The sequence below is a fragment of the Esox lucius genome, chromosome 16 (genome assembly GCF_011004845.1).
Source record: "Esox lucius isolate fEsoLuc1 chromosome 16, fEsoLuc1.pri, whole genome shotgun sequence".
NCBI classification, from domain to species: Eukaryota; Metazoa; Chordata; class Actinopteri; order Esociformes; family Esocidae; genus Esox; species Esox lucius.
Window position 1 is genome coordinate 20,935,147 of NC_047584.1, and position 25,082 is coordinate 20,960,228.

The 25,082-nt window shown below is 43.2% G+C and overlaps 2 protein-coding genes across 9 annotated transcripts in view; one reads left to right on the forward strand and one right to left on the reverse strand.

Moving 5' to 3' along the window:
* Positions 1-329: 329 nt before the first annotated feature.
* Positions 330-5,186, forward strand: twist2 (twist-related protein 2). The gene is made up of 2 exons (XM_010879851.4): positions 330-1,050; positions 4,548-5,186. The coding sequence occupies exon 1, from the start codon at positions 534-536 to the stop codon at positions 1,017-1,019; it is 486 nt and encodes a 161-aa protein (XP_010878153.1). The 5' UTR covers positions 330-533; the 3' UTR covers positions 1,020-1,050; positions 4,548-5,186.
* A 9,907-nt stretch (positions 5,187-15,093) lies between these two features.
* hdac4 (histone deacetylase 4) overlaps positions 15,094-25,082 on the reverse strand; it is a 159,076-nt gene continuing 149,087 nt past the window's right edge. For all 8 annotated transcript variants that reach the window (XM_013137903.3, XM_020054945.2, XM_010879854.3 and 5 more), the window contains 3 exons: positions 20,836-20,920; positions 19,213-19,348; positions 15,094-19,108 (listed from right to left, as the gene is read on the reverse strand). In XM_013137903.3, the coding sequence (XP_012993357.1) occupies positions 19,069-19,108; positions 19,213-19,348; positions 20,836-20,920 (261 nt within the window). In that variant the 3' untranslated portion in view covers positions 15,094-19,068. The remainder of the gene's footprint in view (positions 19,109-19,212; positions 19,349-20,835; positions 20,921-25,082) is intronic.

Sequence of the window (25,082 nt, forward strand, 5' to 3'; positions counted from 1 at the left end):
TCCAATTTTCACAATATTCACCATATCAGTTATCGAAGAGGCAGACTCGAACTTCTGTTACTGCAAACTATAACAATTATATTACTGAACTATTATAATAATCATAATAATCAGTGTATATTGTTACCTTTGTAATTCATATTTGATTATTTTGACATGATTTTGTTCTGAGTTCTTGTGCGGCTAAAATGATGGAGTGTAACTTAAGACCGTTCCCTCCTGTTTACAACTAACCAATCAGAAGTCGATACTGCCTCCCCCTCCACTCATACAACTATTTAGCATCCGAAACTGGGATGAAGTTTCCCCAAAAAAATTTAGGGGAAAAACTTCCTGAGAGAGAAGGACCGTGCCAGGCGTAGGTTTCTTAGTAGTATTATACTTGCAAGAAGTACATTGGAGGATAGTCGACGATCAAGAAATTTAGAACGACTTTCTATCGGTGCCTGCGTATTCGGATATATTTTGTAACCACGGCTTCAAACGTGGAGACCGTTTTTTCTTCGCTATCCTTGCATTTCTTTAAAAGAGAAATGGAAGAAGGCTCAAGTTCTCCCGTCTCCCCTGTGGATAGTCTAGTGACCAGCGAGGAGGAGTTGGACAGACAACAGAAAAGATTTGGAAGGAAGAGGAGACACAGTAAAAAGTCAAGCGAGGACAGCAGTCCGGGTTCCGTGAAACGGGGGAAAAAAACGAGTCCGAGCAGCACACAGTCATATGAGGAGTTGCAGAACCAGCGGGTATTGGCCAACGTCAGGGAGAGGCAAAGGACACAGTCGCTCAACGAAGCCTTCTCGTCTTTACGCAAAATCATCCCCACGCTACCCTCTGATAAGCTGAGCAAGATCCAGACACTGAAACTGGCCTCTAGATATATAGACTTCCTATATCAGGTGCTGCAAAGCGACGAGATGGACAACAAGATGTCGAGCTGCAGCTACGTAGCGCACGAGAGACTCAGTTATGCTTTCTCGGTCTGGAGGATGGAGGGCGCGTGGTCAATGTCTGCATCTCACTAGCACCCAAAGTCCTTCACTCAATGCCAAAGCGGTAGGTGGCAAATGCAGCCTTAGTTCTATTGAGAAATATGGTCCTAAACTATTATCATTATCATTTATGTCTGTCAGTATGAATGTTAATGTATGTATTAGTACCAATAATAATATAAAGGCTGTGAACTTACAAAAAAAATATTGCTAAGGGCGAATTAACCCCAATGGGTTCATAAGCTTTTCTTCAATAAAGAACCCTATCGTCATATGTTCCTACATAAAACCACAAATATACCTATCCTATTTGGAACTTTCTAAGGGTGTACTTTGTTTTAATAATAATTGTGAACCTGAAATGCACTTAATAATCCTGAAAAATAAATAGAGTGTATCTTAACGTAGTCATTATTCGGTTGGTTATCGCACAAAAAAGCGCAACATTGCCTAACATCTATGCAATTATGCAACATGATAAATTAAGATTGGAATGCGTGTACGCCCACACCCAGTCGATCCTTAATGTTCAAAAACAGTTTTCTCTTGGTAGACTAATACAAATAACATTCGTTTGTTCGTATCCATCTGCACCTTGCAAACATTTTAGCAGTCCGCGGACACCTGGAGTCTAGCGCGCAAGAAGCTCATGTGGGTGACATGAGCACGAGCCAGGCTAATACACAGTTAGACAAGTGCTCTGTCAAACATTGCCTGACAACAACACTAATAAATGAGAATGTAAAAAGAGTTTAGATATTAAAGTGAGGGCCTTGGAACACTTCATTTCCAATGAGAATGTGTCTGCTTTATGATTATTGACATTGGAACTTGGTGTTATTCATGTACATTTTTGTTTTGAATGAAAACAATGTACTTCCCAAACACTGAGTTGGCTAACAAAGATGGCTAGAAAATATGCTTCACTGACACTATTGGAGTAAAAAGTTAGACACGTCTGGATTTTTCCAAGCAGGGATTATCATGACAGCTCGAAAATACATTAAACTCTGCGGTGAGATGTGAGTTTTGCACTTTATCTTTGTCCATTCGTAACGACATTTTAAGATGCAATGACTATAGGTGGGGTGGGAGGGTGGGGGGGACAAATCAAAACCCAGCAGCCTTGAACAGCCAACCACGGCTAATTTACATTCACAATGGTGCGCTTTCCTGTATGGAGACCACAGGAATGACAACGCTCGAGTTGGGCCGGAGAGTTCAAACCCGCGTTTGAATAAAGATCGGAGCGCATTAGGCCTTGGGGCTACACTGGCGGCAAGTCAAACATGGCTACAGTCCATTTAAAGTTTCTGTTTCCCTTATCATTGCATATGGTTACCCAACCCGTTGTGAGTCTGTGAGCTGTGAAGCAAGCCATTGAGGTTCATTTAAACATCGCTCTGCATATCACCAAACTATCGCATTGTGTATTTGTTTTCTTGTCTAGGGCCCTTGACTCACACCTTATCTAGCTGTTGTAATTCTAATGCGCACTTGTATACAACCTAGTCTTGATATGAAACAGGCCCCACAAAAATATTCTAAACTATTGCCTCAAACATGATATGGAACATTTAAAATATTCCTGTATGTATACATAATTTAAAAGTATTGTATATAGGTCACAAATGGATCTCTATAACCAAAGTAGGTATAGGCTACTAAAATTGCCCTGTATAGGTATCTACCGATGTTTTCAAACACATCAAAGACATATATGCATTGAACATTTATTCAAAATCGTACAGCGAAGGACACATTTCCATTGAAATAATGCCTGCTTTTGGTTTGTTTAGTTCCCATGAGTGGTACCATGTAGTTTACAGACCGCCCACTCGTAATCGCTCATCAGCAAGGCTTTGTTGTTCTATAAACCAGCCCTTCTGTAAAAAGGAAAAATAAACTACACTATGGTGATTTGTGTAAACACTGTAAGTTTGAAGGTGGCGTTTCTCGAACTTAACCGGACGTCTTTTTATATATTAAATTCTGCTGTCAGTGCTGTTTTGGGTTTCATTAGTCGGTATGGATTGTCAAAGAAAATAAGATCAACAAACTTTTGATAATTACAATTTTTCCGTATGACTTCAAAAGCTGCTACTATACCAGTTTGTTGTTATTGTTAAGCAATCGGTTTAATTTTTTCTTAACAAAGAGAATGCAAGATTACGTTACTTTTGATAAAGTACTCAACATATCTCAGTTTTCTTAAACTGGGAAATCAAAGAAATGAAACCCCAAAATATATGTATAGCAAATACAACCATATTTATTAAACGAATTCGAGAAGCGAAACGGCTATTTGAAGTAAAAAATTAACATAATTTCTGCTTTGCTCTACATTGGAAAAGAAATGCTGAGTGAATGTACTGAGTCTGTACATTTGTAAATTGCAAATTGTCTACATTATTCTTAATACTCTTGCAAATATTTGTGATTAATTTACAAGGTTGTCCACACACAGAAATCATCAAATCATAAAACAGACAGGTGCTTATATTCAAGTGTATTTGGCCTGCTCTGTTATTGTCGAGTGATGCAAATACATATGCCACTGGTTTATGCGTCACATTTAAAATGTAATTCCTTTCCGTTGTTGACATATGGTTTCACTCTAGGCCAAATAATTGTTTCATTAATGACTTCCTATGCCAGTGAACGTTTCAAAGAGACACTTGTGCCACCCTTAAAGGGGAAGTTCACACATATTCACGTGGCCCTACTTTGACTCCTTATGTGCTTGTACTCGTTTATTTCGTTTTTCTTAAACTTTTTTTTTTAATGTTTTGTTACTTTACAGAGAATATTGGTTGTCACATTATTAGTGATCACCTGCTGCTTGAATTTCTTATGAAAATGTGTATAAGCATTACATTTCATATTTCAGCAGAACCAGAGAGATGTACAGCAGTAGTCAGTTCATATATTTTGTGGGAATCAAATCCATAAGTCTGGAATTGCATGTGCCTTGTTTTACCAACAAAGTCCAAGGAACTCATGTTACACATGGGACACACAGCACAGCAAGTTTTAAAACGCACCAACATACTCAAAAGTACAAACGAACTCGTATTACATCAAAATGTAGTACTGGGTAATTTATTTGCAATGATAATTCAAATCTCCAATATATCCGTAGGTTAGGCTATTTGCTTTTTGTTTGTTGCAGAGAACAGTATGATTCAAACATGGATTCGTGGCACAGTGGAAACATTCATAACTACATTTAATGTAGAGACATTATCCATAATATTATATCCCTGTAATATACTGTAGTTTGTTTTGGAAAATTTTTGATCATGCATAGACATAGACACATAATGCAATGTAGTCGGAAAAATAGATTATTTTTTTGGTGAACTTCCCTTTATAACCAATAGCTAGTATGGTTAAGTTACAATCTCTTTGAGCAATTAAATGAAATAAAGCTAAGGCATGGGATTTATTGATAATATTGTAAAGCATAAGCTTACAAATGGATAGCCTATGCATTGAAATAAGGCTTAAATATTGGTAATTAGTGCTAAGGTTTTTATGTTTTTCTTTCTCCCCATACAGACTGTTACCACGTAACTTCTACCAAGTATGAAGACACCAAAGGATCTATTAAAGAACCCACGAACCTCAGAAACATGGTCACCAGAGGCAATGTGACACAAAACTTCTGGAGCAATTTGGGTGTAATTACCTAACAGTTGGAACAATGTGAGAAGGAGTAAAGATAACCTAACCCTGAAAATCATGTTGCATCCTGTTCTAAGACGATTATTTTTGTCTTCTCGCTCATTATCGTGTTATTTTAATATCGGAATTGTAATGATAAGAAAGGCCATCGTTTATGCATTGGAGGAAATTATATTTCGTTTTTTTTTTTACTAAATGGAAGTGTATATGTGTGTGTGTGTGTGTGTGTGTGTGTTTCGTATTGTACATAGGCCTAAGTGTAGGAATATCTTCAGCTTGTAAAGGGACCAATGCAATTTAGAATACAGACCTACAAGTTCATGTAGTAGGTCTAAGCTGCATGGATTCTTTCCAGATTTGACTGTCCAAAGCAAATCTTCAATTCCGTCCAATGTACATTTTCTTTTTTTGCTTATTTATTAAAACACATATTTTTGAACGAAGTAGTTGAGCCCTTTGATTTACATTATCTTTTGATTTACAGTAGCCTAACCTAAATAAATATTGGCTACATTAATGAATAGTCTAAGCTCAAATAAACTGACTAAAACATAATTTATTTCTCGTGATCCATTTTCTTTGAGCTTTAATTAAGAAAGATAATTGCATTATTTATCAGTGATTGTAAAAATCCACATGGCACCACTGTGTGATATGTGTGACTATTGTATTTCGTTAACCGTGTTTGCTGAAGGGTCTTCCATGTTTTCTCCGGATAATCTCGTAGACTAGTCGAAAACAAATACTCCATTCACTGCTAAGTGTGAGATTTTGTTTAGTTTTTCTTTCCCCCCTCTTGTTGTGGAAAGAAAACACAGGCTAAAAACCGTCATAAAACCGTAGGGCTTCATTAACAGCGGGGGAAATTCGAGCCAGTTTCAAACCAAAGGCATATAAAAGGCTTGTCCGCCTTAATAACAACGTAATCATTTAAATAGCGATGCCTTGAGGGGAATTCTTTAACATGCATGGGAGCCAGAATAACCGCAGATAACGACAATAACTCGCTCAGCTTAAATACCGGGCCTCTTGTAGACCTCTTAATTTTTCTTTTCAATCTAACCCCCACATTCTCAAAGCATGAAATTGTTTACATTTAATTTGTCCATACTCGGTTAAGATATACATCTCTAAAATGTTAAAGACCCCATTGTTCATTTTAACACTATGGTTTTCGGGGTTACCATGTAGTCCTAACTGCAAGTTTAGCGTTGGCATTGCTTCCACGTTAGACAAACTCTTGTTATTGTAGCCTCTCTTTGGCTGGCATACCGTTTATCAGTGAACTATAACACTAAAACAAAATGCCTCTGCGGGATCCTTTAGGGATTATTTCAGTCAAAACTATGGGGAACCATATACATTCTTCAAAGAACCATTTTAACAAGGTATTAAATAAAATATTGGGAGGGAGTTCTGGTTGGTGTTCTTTCAGTCCTAGTTAATTAAAATGTCTTATTCCCTAAACATTAACGCTTACGTTAATCACTCAATGCTTAAACTTCCATTAAAACCTATCTATATAGTCTGCACTCTCAGAAAAAAAATCCCAATTTACTTCCATGTAGAACACGTTGGGTTCCAGGTAGCACTTGGGTACTACATGGAACCCAAACGGGTTTTAATAGGACTGTAAAGGTTCTGCATGAGCCAAAATATAATTCTCTGATGAACAAAAATAAGGTTTCTCGATGGAACAAAAAAAGGGGTTATTTTGCCAAGGTGGCTAAGTTTTGCTTAAATGAAAACGTTAACCACCACTGACGGCATCTTTATCACAAATAATGTATGACGGAATTTTGGCTATAGCCCCTGAGAGAGTTGACCAAACACCTTATTTGCAGCAAATATGAAACATAAAAAACGGGTAACCGTAATGTTTAGGCATTATTTAAGAATTCATAATATGATTTATTTACAAAGACTGCAAGTTATTGGCAGAAACATGTCCCAAAACCCATGGGGCGAACATTTTGTACGTCGAGTGATCAAAGAGCAAATACTTTGGAAGGATTCTAACAGCGTATTTCAGTTGGAAGCACCTGCGATGGACAGGAATATTGTGAGTCTCTTGGAAGATGGAGTTTCCTTTAGAATTCCCAAATAGCACGCATTGGCGTTTTGTCACATATGGGGCTATGCTATTCTCCATTCTAGCACCTGTACACAGTCCCTAGCCACCTATTGCACGCACCTGTTCCAATTACAGTGCAATGAAAAACGTTATTTCTTTGATTTAAAATAGCCTTATGATAATGGTTGCATATGAATTAATAGGCTATACTACATGGCATTTAACAATTAAACAGATGTTGAGCTTTCTTTGAAACCATGTTTCTTAGCAGGCTAGTCCTTTATAATTCTGCACTCACGTATTCTGCAAAACCTTGAATTAATCAAATTCACTAAAGTGAAGCCATTGAAGTTAGGGTGGATGAGATCAACAATAAAGGCCGTAAGGCTATATTCTCGTTGGTCCGACATTTTATTTGTGGGTAGCCATGGAGGAGGTCCAGGTCGAGACCTGACGCAATTTTCGGCCCATTCCGGCCATCCGCAACGCGTTTGATAACGGCTCATTATCCGCGCGTTCACAGCCAGGCAGCACGGCAAATCGCCCGCGGCCACTGCTCCAGCGGCGCGAGAGCCCCAGATGTTTCCAGTAAAATCAGACGGAAAAAGCTACAAAATGTTAATTTGCAGTAAAAATGATAGGCTTTAAGGGTTTAACTTGCGTGTGCGCTTTAAATATGATTCCATGTTCGGATGGTCGCTCAAATGCTATGGTTACTTTACCATTTGGAGGTTTGCAGCATGACATGACTTTTTTTTGGTGTGGTTAAGCAGTCAGCTGCAACTGCCACGGTGTCGACCCGACCTTGCATGCTGTGGGGCTCTCCTGCTATGGAATAAATCATTCACGTGTATGCGTGAAAGTCACATGAGAATGAGAATACATTATTATTAAAATTAAAGTAATTTTTAAAACGCCCTGACTCCATAATAGCTTCGGTTTTTACAAATATATGCTGTATCATATATTGATTGTGATGATTACAGAATTATCGGTAAAAGTAGTGTCATTTTGGGAGTGCATTTCATTCATTTGTGAGTGAAGAGCACAACATTTGATGCACCTGCTACAAGGCTGACAGTTCACTAACCCTGCTTTTTTGACATCTGGTCACCCACCTACCCTGCCTGGAACTGGAATAGTTTATTATTGCTATTTAAGTAGATCCTTGATTAGTGTGCATAATATCAGGGCTATGTGTAATCATCACATTATTCCAAATGTCCACCCCCTTAATTCTATTCCGTGTTGAGCAGGTGCGGAATATTTCTCCCCGCCACATTGTTTACCCCGAGCCTTCCAGGAATCAACCTGCGCAGGACTCCATAACACCTCACGGATTTCCAGAATTTCAGGGACGCTACTCAAAACACTAAACACACCGCCCTGACCCACAAAACCTTCTCTCCCTCCCTCCTTGCGTCTTTTCATTTTCCCTCTCCCTTCTCCTTACTCCCCGTCCTTAATCAGGATCTGCAATACTTTGATCACCTACAAAAAGAGGCCTTCATCAAACCACCCAGGCCTGTGGGTGAAGGCGTACCGCAGCTTCCTGTGTTCGGTCGCGGGTGGTTTTGGAGAACACCTAGGAAAGCTATAGTCATGCAAGGCTAAAGGACCGGTTAACGTGGATATGCAAACACACAAACGCAACTTGGACACACCAGCCAACGATTTTACTTTTATCCCCAAGTCTTTAATCTAGCGCGGACTGCAAGCAGGAAAGACAAGGAGAATAGTCACTTCAATACAATAGTCCAATCAGCAGTTGTCGAAAAGTGCCAAACCAATAAAACACCTGATAACGCTGTCATAATAATGTTCATAAATTATAGAAACATGAGTAATACCCAATACCTTCAGCCCCTTCCCCTCAGACTCAGCAAGTGCCCATTTAACTCATCCCTGCCCACCTCCGTCATTCAGTAAGCAAAATGTCACTGGTTCCAACTGTCTAGCCAACAACACAAATAATATGTTGTGTCCTTGAGCAGGGCACCTAACCTTAATAGTCCAGAAAGAGGCTCTGGATAACAATGTCTTGCAAAATGACTGCCAAATTTAATAGTCGCCACCAAGGTGTTGTATTGTGAAAGATGTGATGTCACTGATCCCTCAGCTCTTAGATAGCAGCGCTCATATTGGTGGGTGGCGGTATTACATTGTGTCCCCTCGCTCACTGAGACAGTCCACTGCGTGGATTGCGAATGTGTATATATATTTGTAGATGTGTTTTTATATAACTGGTTCTAAAATACCTAACTGTGGTCAAGTCAGAAAAGGTTGATTAATCGGGATATTTTTCCTGTCTCCATTTTGAGAAAGGCATTATTTTGGCTCAATCATCAGGCTTAGGGCAAATGTTATAATTAATATTCATAAATAAAATGTGTATTTTTTAAGGGCAATCAACTTTGGTGTGTGTTTGTGTTAGCCAGGTGGGGGCTTGCTTACATTGTACGTAAACACATTCACAAATGGAGGTTTGTAATCCAGTGGAAACAGTGTTCAGCAGCCCCCCTTCCCATCCGTTCATTTGGCATGGCCAAGGATAACTGATGAGGTACTGGAAACTGGGCTTGATCCATGGAGTAGTCCAGAGAGACGGATGGATAAGATGACCAGAGATGAAGCTCCGAACAATGGATGCCTAACCATCCTCCATCTCCCTCCCTGTGTAGAGGTGCTGACATATAGTGTATGTGTGCATCCCTCTGCCCAGGCATCGCTGACGACGGACATGCTTATAATCCCCAGATAGGTATTTTACAGATCAGCATCATCCTATTTATTGTGGCAGTTCGCTAGTTGATGACAGTATTGGTGATGTAGCACTAACAGGCTGGTTGACGCATGCAAGGTTTCAGCAGGGGAACGCGACCTATGCCCCCCCCCCATTTTGTCCCTCTCAAGCCACGTCTTCCCTTTATCCTACAGAGTGCCAAACCTCCACTCTTCACCCTCCCCATCTGCAAGTTCCCCTCTCGCTCCCCTCCTCCACAGGGAGATTTCCGCCCGGCTCTTCGGCGGAGGAATTAAACGGGACAAGAAAATGGTTTAAGAACACTAAAGTGGTTGTAAAGATGGCTGTAAAAAGCAGCGGTGGAGGGAAGCCAAGGCAGGCCAGGCAGCCATAGGGGAAATAACACAGCAGACTGAAGTGGCATTCCACGTAAAGCCCCAGTCTGTGTGTGTGTGTGTTTATGTGTTGGTCTTTTAAGTGGATTTAATAATGTGGTTTTCTTTTGAGACACCTGGTCCTACACACACTCTTGCCGAGAGGATGATATAGTTTAACGTCTTAAACACACACACACACACACACACACCCACAAAAATGTATACAAAAGTTCCCTATAACATTTCCTATCACTTTTGACCTTGAGAATATCTATGCAGTATTCCTCATTGCTTCTCACCGAGGTCAGAGCTGGACCTGCCTGTCCAGTGTGATTTGTAACGGTTTAAACAGAAGGCACTGATCCCGCTCACCTCTTCGGCTGAAACGTGATCTGGCCTCACACTGAGCCATGTTTGCACACAGCACCACTTTCCTCTTCATTAGCACAGCGGCGGCTTTGGGGTCACCAGGGGTCAGCATAGGTCATGCTACTACTGAGGCTCAGACTGTCACACACTCTCCATTTCTTTGGCATCCTCCCTCTCCTTTTCTCCTCCTTCCAATATCTCCTTGTCTTGTTTCCACAGCCTCCATGCTCTCCCTCTGCTTTCCATCCATTCCTCCGGTTATTGTGTGTTTCTTGGATTCTATGTTCTATGATTAGATGATAGTAAATGGTTCATGATGAATCCATTCTGAATCATTGTTACAGTTGTTGGTTTATGTATGTGTCTCCTCCCCCTAGGAGTAGCTAGTTACAATAAGCCCACTAAAAGTCCTGCACAAGGGAGGTGGTAAAGATATTTGAAAAATCTTATCTCATCATTCCATGTGAGAAGAAAATTGCCCGAAAGTTCTGCATTTAAAGTTCAATAGATCACGGACAACCTATAGTGCACTGTAATAGCTTTTATGAGATTATACTTATGCCTAGTTCACAAAAATTGATTGAGAACTCGACATCCACACCAAACCAATCAGACGCCGCTTCTCCGTTAACCGTTATTAAATAACCAAGCCTAATAAGGTCACATGGTCAGCTTGTCTTGGCTTTAGCTTGCTTTGTATCACCGTTCCCTTATTAAGAGGTAAAATCTATAATAACAGTTGACATTCTGTAGAGCAGTTCAACGGTCAAATAAAGGAAACAAATCCCTTGTAGAAATAAATAGCTGATAATCTACAGTTTAGAGTGAACTTTCAAAGGGTTGTTATACTAATAACTGTAGTCGGAAGATGGTAACAGTAATTAGCTTAAAAAATACTATTTGAGAGTTTTTTTTTACCAGATCATCATTAAAGCTATTGTTTTAGCAAACCATCACATTGTTTAGTTTGGTAGGTGTGTGTGTGGCGTGGGAATGTTGGATGTGTATGTGTAACAAATGCATGTGCTAATGTGTTCCTTATGTGCAGCCTATAGGATAAAACATACATTCTCTTTTACAAGGTTACTTCTGCCCAGGGGAGTTGCGGTGCCAATGATGTGATCCGAGCTAAAATTAAAACTGCTCCGAGGGGGTAAATCCTTTCCTCTTCTCCTTTCTCCAACTCTCTCCATTTTTTTGATCTTGTCAGGCAGGAAGGTGATAGGTCGCCTGTATAATTTGGGCTAACACAACAGGCATAAATTGAGGTAGGGTTGGCTCTGTGTCTGCCTTCAGAAGGTGTGTGTGGAGTTAATGTGAAAAATATGGCTTTAGTGCTGTGGGCTGCTTCCTAAGACTTAAAGAGGAATATTCCAGGAAAAACACTGAATGTCCCAAGGAGGAAAATTAGATAAGTAAGCAAGTGAAACTTGCATTTTTTTTCCTTGCATGACATCTGTTGTATAATGCCATTATTTAATATGCATTTTAGAGACAATACCTATTTTAATGGAACCATTTGAAACAGTGGGACATTTGTAAGCGTCTGAGTCTGTGGCCTAGGACGATTCATGGATTTGCCTTCTGTGCACACGTGCTGCTAGAGTATGGTCCAGCACACTGCTCCATCAGCAAAACCTCTCCATTCCCACTCTTCCTGAGGTCCACAACAGTCAGAAAAGTATTACGGTAAAGTAGACAACTATCCCCAGTCCCCGCTGTGACCTGAAGGCTAATACCTTTGTTGCACCTGGGCTGCACAATACAACTATAACAAATGGTCTCTAAATTTCCCACAGGCAGCTGTTTCACATTTGCCATAGACAACATACTTGATTTTGCCACCGGGATCCAGTTATAAATAAGCCATCCTTATTCCCTATAGGTCTGATAACTGTGATCTCTAATTTTCACCGCTTTTCAGCCACCAGCTGGTCTTATCCTTATCCGTAGCCACCATGGTCACTCTGGCCTGCAATTAAAAACGAGTGCGGTGAAGATGAGCCACGTTCAGGGATGAGAGCTTTTCTAATATGGGAGCTGGTAATGACAGAGCAAACTGACACAGGGAGGCAAACGAGTAGAGAGATCAATGACAGAAAGAGAGAGAGGGTGTGAGAGAGTAGGAAGAGACAGAAAATAGAGAAGGGGGAGAGTAAAGAGAGACATACAAAGAGAGTAGAAAGAGACAAAAAGAGATATAGACACAGAGAGAGTAGAGACAGAGAGAGTGATAATGACAGATGGAACTGTCATTGTGGTGTAAGAGGGAATATAACCGGGGGTTTTCCGCGAACCAATGGCCCGGCCTTTGAGACGGTTCTAGGGAGATTTGTTGTGGGAAAAGAGCGTCCATTTTGGATTTTGCGGGCTGGCCATTGGAGAGGTTGCAAGACGCATCGTAACTCAACGGGGAGGAGACCCGCGTCTCTTCTCTGACTGTCAGGGGTCGCAGAGGTCAGGCGCCTGTGGTGTGGGACGACGCGGAGTCGTCGACAAGACTTCTGGCATTCGACAGCGAGACAGTCGGTCTGCGACTCGACTCGGTAGAGTGGTTGGTCGTTACCTCAGCCTAGCGACCCCGAGCCACTGAAACAGGCGTGCATTCTTTTGCTTTCGCGTCGTCTTTGTGGGTCTCGCAGTCTCCCGAGGGATCTTGCGAGACAGTCAATATTGTCACTTGCGTCTGTTTGTTCAGCTCTTGTAGATGTGCTTGAGACATGTCCATGTCTCTTTGCCTGTGCTTCAACCCCTTTGATTTATGAATATCCAAACGGCCCCTTCACAGCGAAAAGCATTAGCGGTGTTGTTTGCGTATCATCAGGGGGACACCGAGGAAGACTGCACTGCAGAGGTGCTCATGCTTTCTCTCCATGTTTATTTGACTGACCAGTTACACGCTTGGTTCTGTTTTTTTTTTGCATTTTGTATCGTCCCCTCCAACCCTCTCTAAACACAGATTCACTTGTGTTTATTTGGTCACCGGGGTTGACCCTTGGCTCTTCCAAAGGAGTGGCTAAGCCTGCCTGTGGCTACCGTGAACCCTAGTGCTTTAGTCTCTGCTGCTATCTTCACTATGGAGAATTAAGCCATCGCTTTGGGCCCCATTTCATTTCTTTAAAGAGGTACCTGCCTTTTTGACCTCATTGGTCTAAGTGATCAAGTGAACATGAGGTTGTTGATATTGCTATATTAAAAAATATATATGTTAGGTTGGGGTGATGAAGCAATTCTAGGAGAACTTGCAGGTTGACGACCTCACACAAAACCCATTTCTATAAAGGAATGTTTTTGGTTAAGGCATCACAACTATTATGATGTCATTTTTATTTCTGAAACAGGAAGCATGAAGATCTTTGGTATTTGGGTGTGGTATTCAAGCATGACTCACTTCAATTCCCAAGCCATAAGACTGTTAAACAAGACTTCCAAATGATCAAATATCTACCCTGTCAATCAGCACTGTACTGTATGCACAATGCCCTTGGTATTGACAAACGCACGCACGCACGCACGGTGCAGCAACGATTAGGCCCTAATTATCTTTCTGGTTGCCTATATGTATATGTATATCCACCTATATGTACAGTGCAGTCCAGAAGTATTAAGACAGTGACATAAGATGTGTTGTTTTAGCTCTGTACTCCAGCACATTGGATTTGAAATGAAAATATGCATGTGCAGATTGTCAGCTTCAATTTGCCTTAAAGATAGAGATTTCAAGCAATCATCGAAAGCAAGGAAGTGCAACCAAGCACTAAATATGATTATGTTAATTTGTCCAATTACTTTAGATCCCATAAAAAGGGCTGAAATTCTTACACGATTCAGTTTATGGATGTAAATACTCTCCAATTAGACTCTGCACTTCATCCTCTTAGTCATTATTTAATTTAAACCCCTTAGAGTACAGAGCCAAAAAAACAAAACTTGTGACACTGTCCAAATGAACATAACAGCCCTATAAGTCTAGATGCACTCCCTGTATATGGCCAACATACTTGCATTTGTTATTGGTTATTGATTGTACATACTGGAAATTCCTTGTTTTACGGTTTTCCGTCTCTATAAAATAAATAATGACATCCGCGTCCTCAAATATTGTACAATATTGGTAAATGGCCCCAAAGTAAATATTTTTCTGTCATTCCACACCTGTGGTTTCTGAATCGGGGAAAATTTGATTTGATTTGGACTTAATTGCGATATGACCCTAGAGTTAGCATGTCATTTAGTCCTTTTTCTTTTTGTTTAAATGAAGACCACTCATCTGACCAGAGCTCCAAGGAAACAACAAAAACAACTGTTTTTCCAAAACAGTATAGTTTATATTGTAGATGTCAAAGAGAAAATGTTAGAGCAAAATGTCCCGAGAAAAAAGTACTATTCTGTAACAATGGAGAGTTAAAAGAAAACAATAAAAAACAGAATATGCATTTCATACATTGTGTAAACCTAGAACTGTTCTTTTTTAACCACAGTGGTCACAGATATTACTGGCTGAAGGGGAATGGAAAACCCTGACGATTTTTAGACCATTCATCTGGACAGAGCCCTTTGATACCTCCAGATGTCTCTAAACAAAACATCCCTCTTGTCCAAACCTCAGATGATGTCACGAACTCCATCCCTCGCCGAAAATAAAAATCAGTTGGTCTATCCCGCTGTCACCCGTCGTTTAATATCCCTAAAACATGTTTTTTTTTTCTACATAAATACAATAAAATCTATTGTCTGTATGTCACAAGTGCTAGATAAAGATGTGGTAAAATATTCAAAGTCGTTCAGTTTGTTGATGTTTTTTAAACACGTAAAAAGCACATCTGTTAGATGAACACGGAGCATCTTTCTTTCTTGAAAAAAAAAAAAAAAGGAGCAAAAGAAAGAGTTTCCGGTGCCATGCTCTTGCTCCAGAATCCCAATGCCGTACTAAAAATGTACTTGGGTCCATTCAGTGCTGTTTCCTTGTGCAGATATGATACAGGGACAGAGACAGGCATGCCCACACACAGACCATGCAGAGAAAGCTGAAGAGGTGGAAGGAGAGGAATGGTGTGGAATCCAACAGCCAGGCCCTTCAAATAAACCTCAGACAATCCGCAGGCCCGGCTTTGGGGGGGGAGGGAAAAATAAGCAGAATAAATGCCCCATGATAAAACAGTATAAAAACAAAGCGAGTGGAATGTCTTTTGTTGAGTCTGGTTGAGAGAATGTTTAAATTACTACCTGGACACCATGATAACCAAACAGTGTAAAGGCCCTTTCAGAAAGATTGTTTGAATACAAGTGATTAAACTGTGACTGCCATTGCTGAGGCTGGTTCTGATAGACATCCTGAGAAAATGTGCATGACAAGTTGCTATAATACACTAATACAATAACAACAACCACCAATGGGATGCATACTGTTGAAGTAACTCTCTAGCAATAAAGTTAAAAAGTTAATTATATCTCAATTATCCAAATAATGTTAACTCAATCTTTATTTCTATCTGTGACTCAAGTGTAAATTGGAGGAAAGACCACTCAAACAAACCATGTAATCCTTCTAAGGAGGAGTAGCTGGCCAATCAGACTCCTAGTGAAGGATGAGCTGCCCAATCAGTTCTACTCACGTTCATATTTTTTTATGACTGGTATCTGGTGCCCTCACCATTCAATTGCTGGGGCATGCCTACAGTATTAATTTCAGGAAAAGCTGTTTTTATAAAATAGTTGATAAAAGTGAAAATTATTTCAGTCATATTGTAGGCAATTATTGGTAATATTTTATAGAACTCTGAAAACACTGGGCAGTTTAACTTATAGTCTGCTCCATTGGCAAGGACTGGGTCTACTGAGATGACCCTTGACCTCAGTATTCATCTGCTACAGCTGTCAGAGAGTAGAGGGGCAGGATGGGTGAGGTTAAAGGGTGATGGGGGAATTAATGAGTCAACTATGACCTCTAGGCTTATATCCATTAGTCATTATAGGGAAACCCTTGAGTAATTATCATGTTATTCCAAAGTCAACCCAAGTATATTACACAGCCCATATCGACTCTGAAAGTCTTTCAGCTAGTGTTTGGTTTTTGGTCAGAACATTTTACCAAGGTAAAAGTATGCAATACCAGTGGTCTTTGAACAGTAAACCCATGCCTCCATGAAGTGGTTATCACCGTGTTTTATTGGTGAAGGACATTTCTGAGTTTCCATTCCAAACGGAGCATCTTTTTTCTCACCTAAGACCTAGTTCTGGAACATTCTCTGTGAAGTGTCAGGAAGTTAGACTAGATCCTGGGTCAGTGGAGTGCACTGAAGAAGAATCTACAGTAAACAGGATGCAACTGAACTGAGCCTTCAACCAATGGCAGACAGGAATAATGAACAGTGCCCTTCAGCAACACCAGCCAAGGACAAACCAGCAAATGATAAACGAGCATATCACCTTGCAATACAATGTTTTTTCTTCTCTAAAACAAGATTGCAATATCTTAGAATATATAATAAACTTATTGATTTTGTAGTCATATATAAATCTGATATGAACAGACAGTATAGTAAATACACAACTGTTGGAATCATTATACAAAGTAGAAATATTAGCATCCCTCCCCTCCGTTAGCAACCCCAGAACCTTTCCCCATGAAAAGGAACTTCACTCACAAGTCACCTGTACAAAGCTTGACACAGACAAAGGACTCAAAAGAATAAAAAACAAACAAACAAAGAAATCAAATCATAAGTACAAAACAATAAGAGCTGGAGTCCACTTCAAATAACAAGGTATGGAGTAGTCATCAAAACAACCACAGTGGGCACATCCCAAAGAAAGGTGGATGGGGAAACGACAACCTTCTCCGTTCGTCCTTCTCAACTGACAGTGAAAAACAAGTGAGTGTGACATTGCAGAAGGTAGTTGCTCAGAGACTAAACATGAGTTGGGTGGTTTTAAAACAGCCTGTCCGGATCACAGGATCATTAATTCTCCATTTTCTGAGCTATGGATGTTAGAAAACAAAGTAAAATGTATGTCGTTGAAGATCATTTGGACAGCATGCGCGCATATGCATTTTGAGTATACAGCACAGTTATTTCACGAGTCTTGCAAACAGGGCTACAATTCCCTGCAACTGAAACACTACAGTGTTGGAGTGGATGAAGTGTGGATTGTGACATGAGTCACACCGGCTCGTCCATACACGCACAAACACACACACACAAACACACACACACAAACATACACACACACACACCTGCTTTGTAGCACCTGACACTTGTGGAGCAGCTGTGCCTATTAAGGAGCGTAGACCTGATGTCAGAGACTAGGGTGGGCCGCCACTCTCTCACCATGTTAACCCAGCGATTAATGAGATACAATTTGGGCTGTTGGCGAACTGAACCAAATTACTGGCTAAATTGTGGCCTCTGCCCTGTAACTGATGGAAAGAGTGTCTGAACATTGTGACATTCGAACACTTCGAAATGTACGCTGTGCAAGATACAAATGGGTTGAACGTTCTGATTCCCAGGCAGAGAACATTCTAAAATTCAAGGTGGCAAAATGCTAACAATACCACGCAGTTCCTAGGTATTGAGCGGACAGGAAGGTCATGCTTTGGCTTCATTTCTTGTCTTACTACTTCTACCTTCGAACAGCATTCTAGTTTAAGATGAAAGGTGTCTTCAGTATAGATGACAGTGCATGCTAGCTAACTCAGTTGAAAAGCTGACGCATATTTGGTAAAGGGTTTACATACCAGAGGACAGCTACATTGATGGCTGATTTTTAAAACCACTTTTGGGGTTTGCCCCACTGGGAAATGAAAAGATTCCAGCCATGTTAGTCCCTGTGTAGCATGGCAACTACCTTCTAAAGGACAGTAAAGGGGTTAATGACATGTTCCAAAGGAACCAGGTTAGGACAGTAAGCTACAGACAGTTCATGGTAAACATGCCAAGGGCCTCCTTGTCTATGTGCCATTGTGCAGGCATTGCCAGTCACACCACAACAAAAAGCAGATGAGGCGCAAGATGGGGGCACCTCTCTCCCCTCAAAACTCATTTTAAGGCAAAGCACTTCGTCTTGAGTCCATCGTGATATCCACTGGGCTGGAAAAAAGGCACAAACTCGCTATCTTTTTAAGTGTCTGTTGTTTTGAACCAGAACACCTGGTCTCAGGTCCTTTGCATTCTTCGTCTCTTTACCTCGCTTAATACCTTACCTCCTCAGCCAGAAAAAAACTCTGCTTTCACCATTTGAATAATTATGTTGAACATTTCAGCAAACCCGTGATGTCTCCCAGTTGTCAATCTCCTTCGTGAATGGCAATGAGGAAATGCTTGTTAACAGAGTTGTAATTACATGTCACTCTGTTGCTGTTCTGTCAGTGAAAGGTACATGAACAAGGAATAAATGAGAAAGAAACACGAAAGCCAACGGCTTCGATGAGAAATGTTGTGTCTGAAGCTTAAAACACAGAATGCGTGTCTGTTTGGAAACGCTCAAGGTTGCCAGCGTGGAATGACTCAAGGTCACCGTAGATACCACTTGGAGTAAAAACCTGACATGGCAACCTGAATATGCCAGACAACTTGAGGCTCCTTGTGATTTGCTCCTCATTTAAGTCCATACACTCTGGGCGAGTGAGAGTGTCGTCATCCATGGTCTACTTCATCCCCCATCCCCCCTCGGCGATGTCCCCGTCCCATGTGACTGATTCAGCTTCCGGACGGGGTGTGGGCATTGCAAAGGGATGGGGTCCAATTGAAACAGAGGTTGGTGGTTGGCTGAGGACTAAATTGGAGATCTGAAGGGTCCCTGAACGGTGAAGGAGCCCTGGTCAGCCAATTACATTGGCGCCTCCTCCTCCATTGGCTCCTCCTCGCTCCTGAAGAAGGGATGACAGGCATCAGAGAAAGCACAGAAATTCTACACGTGTTTGGCAGGATGTCATGGGACCATTCAGGATCACACACACAGAATGGTACACACCTCCTCTGCTTGTTGGCCACAGAGAGGGAGGCCATGGCGGTGACAGTCTCTGCCTCCTCTGTCTCACACCGACAAGCCTCGCTCAGAGAGTAACCCAGCGTGGAGGCGCCTCGCTGCAGACAGGGCCAGTATTCACCTACAACACAGAGGTCATGATCATCCCTGACTCCCCCCAGAGCCAATCTGGAGGTGCGTTAATGACTACTGCAAACACTTCAGGGTTGTCCAGCCTGTCTCCCCCCCAAAGATTCTGACCTTTAATCGGACTTTGTGTTAAACGCACGCAATCGAACCAAATCTCACTACGGCTGGTGGGTTGAAGCCCATTGCGTGGGAACTATTTCCTGTGTGGGTTGAAGCCCATTGCGTGGGGACTATTTCCTGTGTGGGTTGAAGCCTATTGCGTGGGGACTATTTCCTGTGTGGGTTGAAGCCCATTGCGTGGGGACTATTTCCTGTGCGGGTTGAAGCCCATTGCGTGGGAACTATTTCCTGTGCGGGTTGAAGCCCATAGCGTGGGGACTATTTCCTCTGTGGGTTGAAGCCCATTACGTGGGGACTATTTCCTGTGCGGGTTGAAGCCCATTGCGTGGGGACTATTTCCTGTGCGGGTTGAAGCCCATTGCGTGGAGACTATTTCCTGTGCGGGTTGAAGCCCATTGCGTGGGGACTATTTCCTGTGTGGGTTGAAGCCCATTACGTGGAGACTATTTCCTGTGTGGGTTGAAGCCCATTGCGTGGGGACTAGTTCCTGTGCGGGTTGAAGCCCATTGCGTGGGGACTAGTTCCTGTGCGGGTTGAAGCCCATTGCGTGGGGACTATTTCCTGTGTGGGTTGAAGCCCATTACGTGGGGACTATTTCCTGTGTGGGTTGAAGCCCATTGCGTGGGGACTATTTCCTCTGTGGGTTGAAGCCCATTACGTGGGGACTATTTCCTGTGTGGGTTGAAGCCCATTGCGTGGGGACTATTTCCTGTGCGGGTTGAAGCCCATTGCGTGGGGACTATTTCCTGTGCGGGTTGAAGCCCATTGCGTGGGGACTATTTCCTGTGTGGTTTGAAGCCTATTGCATGGGGTTTATTTCTTGTGTGGGTGGAAAACCTTTGCGTGGGGACTATTTCCTGTGTGGGTTGAAGCCCATTGCATGGTGACTATTTCCTGTGTGGGTTGAAACCCATTGCGTGGGGACTATTTCCTGTGCGGGTTGAAGCCCATTGCGTGGGGACTATTTCCTCTGTGGGTTGAAGCCCATTACGTGGCGACTATTTCCTGTGTGGGTGGAAGACCATTGCGTGGGGACTAGTTCCTATGTGGGTGGAAGACCATTGCGTGGGGACTATTTCCAGTGTGGGTGGAAGACCATTGCGTGGGGACTATTTCCAGTGTGGGTGGAAGACCATTGCGTGGGGACTATTTCCAGTGTGGGTGGAAGACCATTGCGTGGGGACTATTTCCAGTGTGGGTGGAAGACCATTGCGTGGGGTCTATTTCCAGTGTGGGTGGAAGACCATTGCGTGGGGACTATTTCCAGTGTGGGTGGAAGACCATTGCGTGGGGACTATTTCCAGTGTGGGTGGAAGACCATTGCGTGGGGACTATTTCCAGTGTGGGTGGAAGACTCACCGTGTGCCTCCAGCACCTTCTCTAGGGAGCGGACGGCGTTGGAGTTGGGCCTTTGTTGCATCACCTCCCCAGGAATAGGGTCCAACTGGGGAGAGAAAAAAAACAAACACACACAAACACACACCCAAGTGTGAGTGACAGGTTAAATACAACACGGCAGTAGACCTGCTTATTTGAATATGAGGCTGGATCCCCTGGTGGACGAGCTTCTGATAGTGTGGTATCACCCAACCAGCCCAGCGGCGGACAACAGTTTGACACAATAGGAAGGAAAGCACACGGACGCACTGCTGCCTCCCACACATGGAGCTACTCTCCACCACAGGCTACAATGTGTGCTTTGTGCTGAGTCCCGCTGTGCCACACACACGCACAGCTTCAGGAGAGTCCGATTAAGGCGTGAAGGAGCGGAGAGAGGAAACTGGGGCATTCCCCGACCTGCCTTTCCAAGCCGGAATGATTCCATTTCCCTTTGGCTCACTGCGTTGTGATGCATTTTTTTTTTTCTTCATCAAACCCCTTGCGAGGCGAAACCGGTCAAAAATAAGAAAGCCGTCAAATGCACCTACGCATAAAACGCAGCAAGAAATAAAGGCACCCAGGCGTCGTATTTCTCTCATCATAACCTTCACTTGAAGCTGAAATATGTAGGAGGGAGGGAGAGATATGTAGGAGGGAGAAACGACTTGAAACGTTAGGAGAAGGAAGGAGCGAATGCCAAAAGAAAGGAGAGAGGAAAGAGGGATCGCCGGTCGTCTTGTTTCAGCCGAGGCTGGACGTTTTCTTTTCATTAAAACAAATAGAACGTGGGAGGGGTGAGGAGGGCAAAGGGAGAGGCCGGTCTGAAGAGAAGGATACTTTAATCCTGCTGTGGCACGACAATCTGCATCATATACACACATGCATACACATACAACTGCAGACACGCACGCACGCACACACACACCGCGGAGCTTTGCCCTTCAATGCACCTGTAAGTTGTATGTTTTCCAGACAGTTTTAAACACATCTTCAGAGAGCTAATTGGATGGAACCTGGGTTGTGTTATTGTATCTTTGAGGGAAGCCGTGATTAAATGCAACCTCAGAACGGTTGGGGTTCCAGCACCAAACATCCATACACTCCTCCCCATGTGCACCAATGCCCTCATTCCCTGGCACTGAGAAGCCACCGTGTACATTCCACATTGTTTGCGAGAACGTTACGTCCCTACTGTGATTAGGTTCTGTGTGATCGGACATTACGGTTACCAGAGCACTTCGACACACCATACGTACCAAACAGGAAGTCCCACTCGCAGCAAGCCTATCGGAACACATTGTTAATATCAAACTGACTGGTCATCGAAGACCCTGCTAACACTGCAGATTTGGTACAGTTGATTTCCTGAAAAATTAGCTAAGTTAGGTTCCGAGTTGGGTGCTAATCCCTCAACCTTCAGTAGGAAAGATGAATACATCTCCCTCTCACTCCTTCTAGGACTGGGTCCAGTATCCCAGATCAGTGTGTGTGCCCAGTCATGTTCCCACCATTACCTCTCCTTCTCCTCCACCCCTTCACTAACCCCAGAGACACCCTGCTTGGCACCGTATCCAAAGAGGGGTCTGTGCACCAAGCCAGACCAGGGGGGCTGTCTGTCAGCTTGACGGGCAGCTGTGCCGCACGCCTATAAACTTTAACAGGTCTTGTCAGTGGGCCCTGGGCCTGGCAGGTATGACACGCACAGAGCTCCCCACGGCAACCACCGTGACGTGTCACCACCTCCCTCCTCCCTCTCAGTCCTCCCTCTCAGTCCTCCCTCTCAGGCCTCCCTCTCAGGCCTCCCTCTCAGGCCTCCCTCTCAGGCCTCCCTCTCAGGTCTCCCTCTCAGGCCTCCCTCTCAGGCCTCCCTCTCAGGCCTCCCTCTCAGGCCTCCCTCTCGTCTTCACAGAAGGACAACATTTGACTTCTTCTTTCTTGACAGAGGACAGATGTCTGTAGGGCGACGGTAGGTCATCACTCAGTCCACCGCTGCCTGCCAGACTGCATCTAAATGAGTCTGTTTAATTGTGTGGCACAGCACTCAAACGCACAAGGGGGGTAGCCAAACAATGTGAGTCGCCACGCGAACCAGAGGCGCTAAAGGAATGTGGCCGCTGAATAAAATATAAAAAATTAAACATTCCGGGAAGGCTGTGAAACCTAGGGTGGAGGAATTTGACTTGTTCAGCGGGCCAAATACACAAGGCATCTATTGTTTTTTAGTATGTCGCTTGGTTAGGGCGCACGCATTTTGGATCAAATGCCGACACCGGTTGATTACGCTGTGACCTCGTGATCCATTGATGCTGGAGTGAGCCAGGTGAAAGGGACCATGCCTACTGTACCTGCTATGTAAACAGTGGGGATAACCTCATCGGCGACTGGCAACAATTACAGCATTAGCCTGTTGTTTATCAAATAAATGCTAACGACCACAATTTGGATGAGGGGGGCGCAACATCTGTTTAAGGGCATTCATCAATTAGTCATGAGGTTAGAGTTGACTAACATCATCGCCAATGCATCATTCAGGAGAAATTTAACTGGAGAGGCGCTGGCAATTACCCACTCAAATCGTGAAGGTACAAAAAAAAACGGCCCGTAAAGTCCATTCACGTTTTTTTTTTTATCCGCTTTTTTCCCCCAAGTTAATCCAAGCCACTTTCAAAGGGAATCCAACTCTCATTATAGCAAAGCTTGTCTTAACCTGCCAATAAAAAGGGGGAATATGTTCCCTCACTGTGGAGTTGCCAGTAAAACGCTTGATGCATGGACTACAGGCACATGGGAGGCAGTGGGGCAGTAAACCCAATCTATACTTGGACCTGATTGAGGACCTGTCTGAACTAGTATGCCGACGCATGAGACCTTGTTTTAAAGCCAACGAGAGAGAAATGATTGTTTTTTGGTGAGACATTTTAATTGTGTTGATGGGATAACCTGACACCCGGCTTCGCTGACCTCATAAACAGCAGCAGACATACTGGCTCATTCTTTGACCTAAAGCATCCACAAACACACAAATCCCTGTTCCTCTCTGTCTTCCTCATCAAACAGCCACTGTCATTCAGCTGAATTCCATCTTCATTACAGTGGATCTTTCACAAGGATTCTGATCCTGACGTTTTGATGGGAGGCAGTATAAAGTTTGCCTGTCATTTGACCCCTCGTGCCGTTCCGACTTGTTGAACCAGTGATCACACTAACGAGGGCCTAATCTGCCCACTTGTTCAAAGACCGCAAAGGCTATTGCCAAAAACACCATGGGAAGATGCAATGGAAAACACTGCGGGTTTGGCCAATCACCTCTGTCTAAACACGGTGACAGCTTACCGCCAGTAGAAGGCAACTAATGAGCCATGCGTTCCAACTCCTTATCAACGGGTGATGTGGCATCTTGCGTGTGTTTGTGGCTCTGAGTTTTTCCGCTCGTCCAACATTTGGGGTGAAACTCAAACCTTGGAGCTCCCCGGTTTATGACAATAGCAGCCCCCCCCCCCGACTTCAAATGATTCCCCGATCCCCTTTGATTCCCCGATCTCTGCAGGCCTGTCGGTGACCCTGTTGGGGAGAGGTGTGAGGGTAAACGTTTTCAGATGTGGGCTGCTGATGGGGTCCTGGGGAGGAGGGCGAGAAGGGAGCGCTATGGGGGCCAGGGCTGGTGCCTCTTTTTAGGCTTCCAGACTCACCGCCTCACTCACCCATCGACCCCCCCCCACAGAAATAGCCCTCTCTCCTGGCCATTGAAACCCGAGACCGTCCCAACCCCGACCCCTTCAGGAGTACCTTCTCTCCTGGCCCTTCATCCCTCTCCCCTCTGCCACTATGCATTAAACCAAGCCAAAGCCCTGGGTTCTAAATTGGAGGAGAAGGACCTTGGGGAAGCAGCGGTACAAGCTCCTCCCAGTCTGACGTTACTCGTGTCGTCATCAAAGGCGGTGACCTCAAAGTCATCCAAAGGCACCAGTGCAGGTAAACAGATTAAGGTTATTGCATTAGGGCTTGACGGGATGTTTGTGCAGCTCCCCATCAAAAGCAAACCGTGTTCCAGCTCAGAAGCCGTTAAGATTTAGTTCTTCTGACAGGGTAGCGTTGGTCTGCCATGGGGCTTAAAGGGATAGTTTGGGGTTTTGGCAAGGAAGCCCTTATTCTACTTTTACAGAGTCGGATCAACTCCTGGATAACATTTTTATGTCTCTGCGTATGGTTTGGAAGTCGGCAACTAG

What these genes read in the sequence shown, in the direction of transcription:
- twist2 (XM_010879851.4), top strand. Translation starts at nt 534, where the DNA reads ATGGAAGAAGGCTCAAGTTCTCCCGTCTCCCCTGTGGATAGTCTAGTG.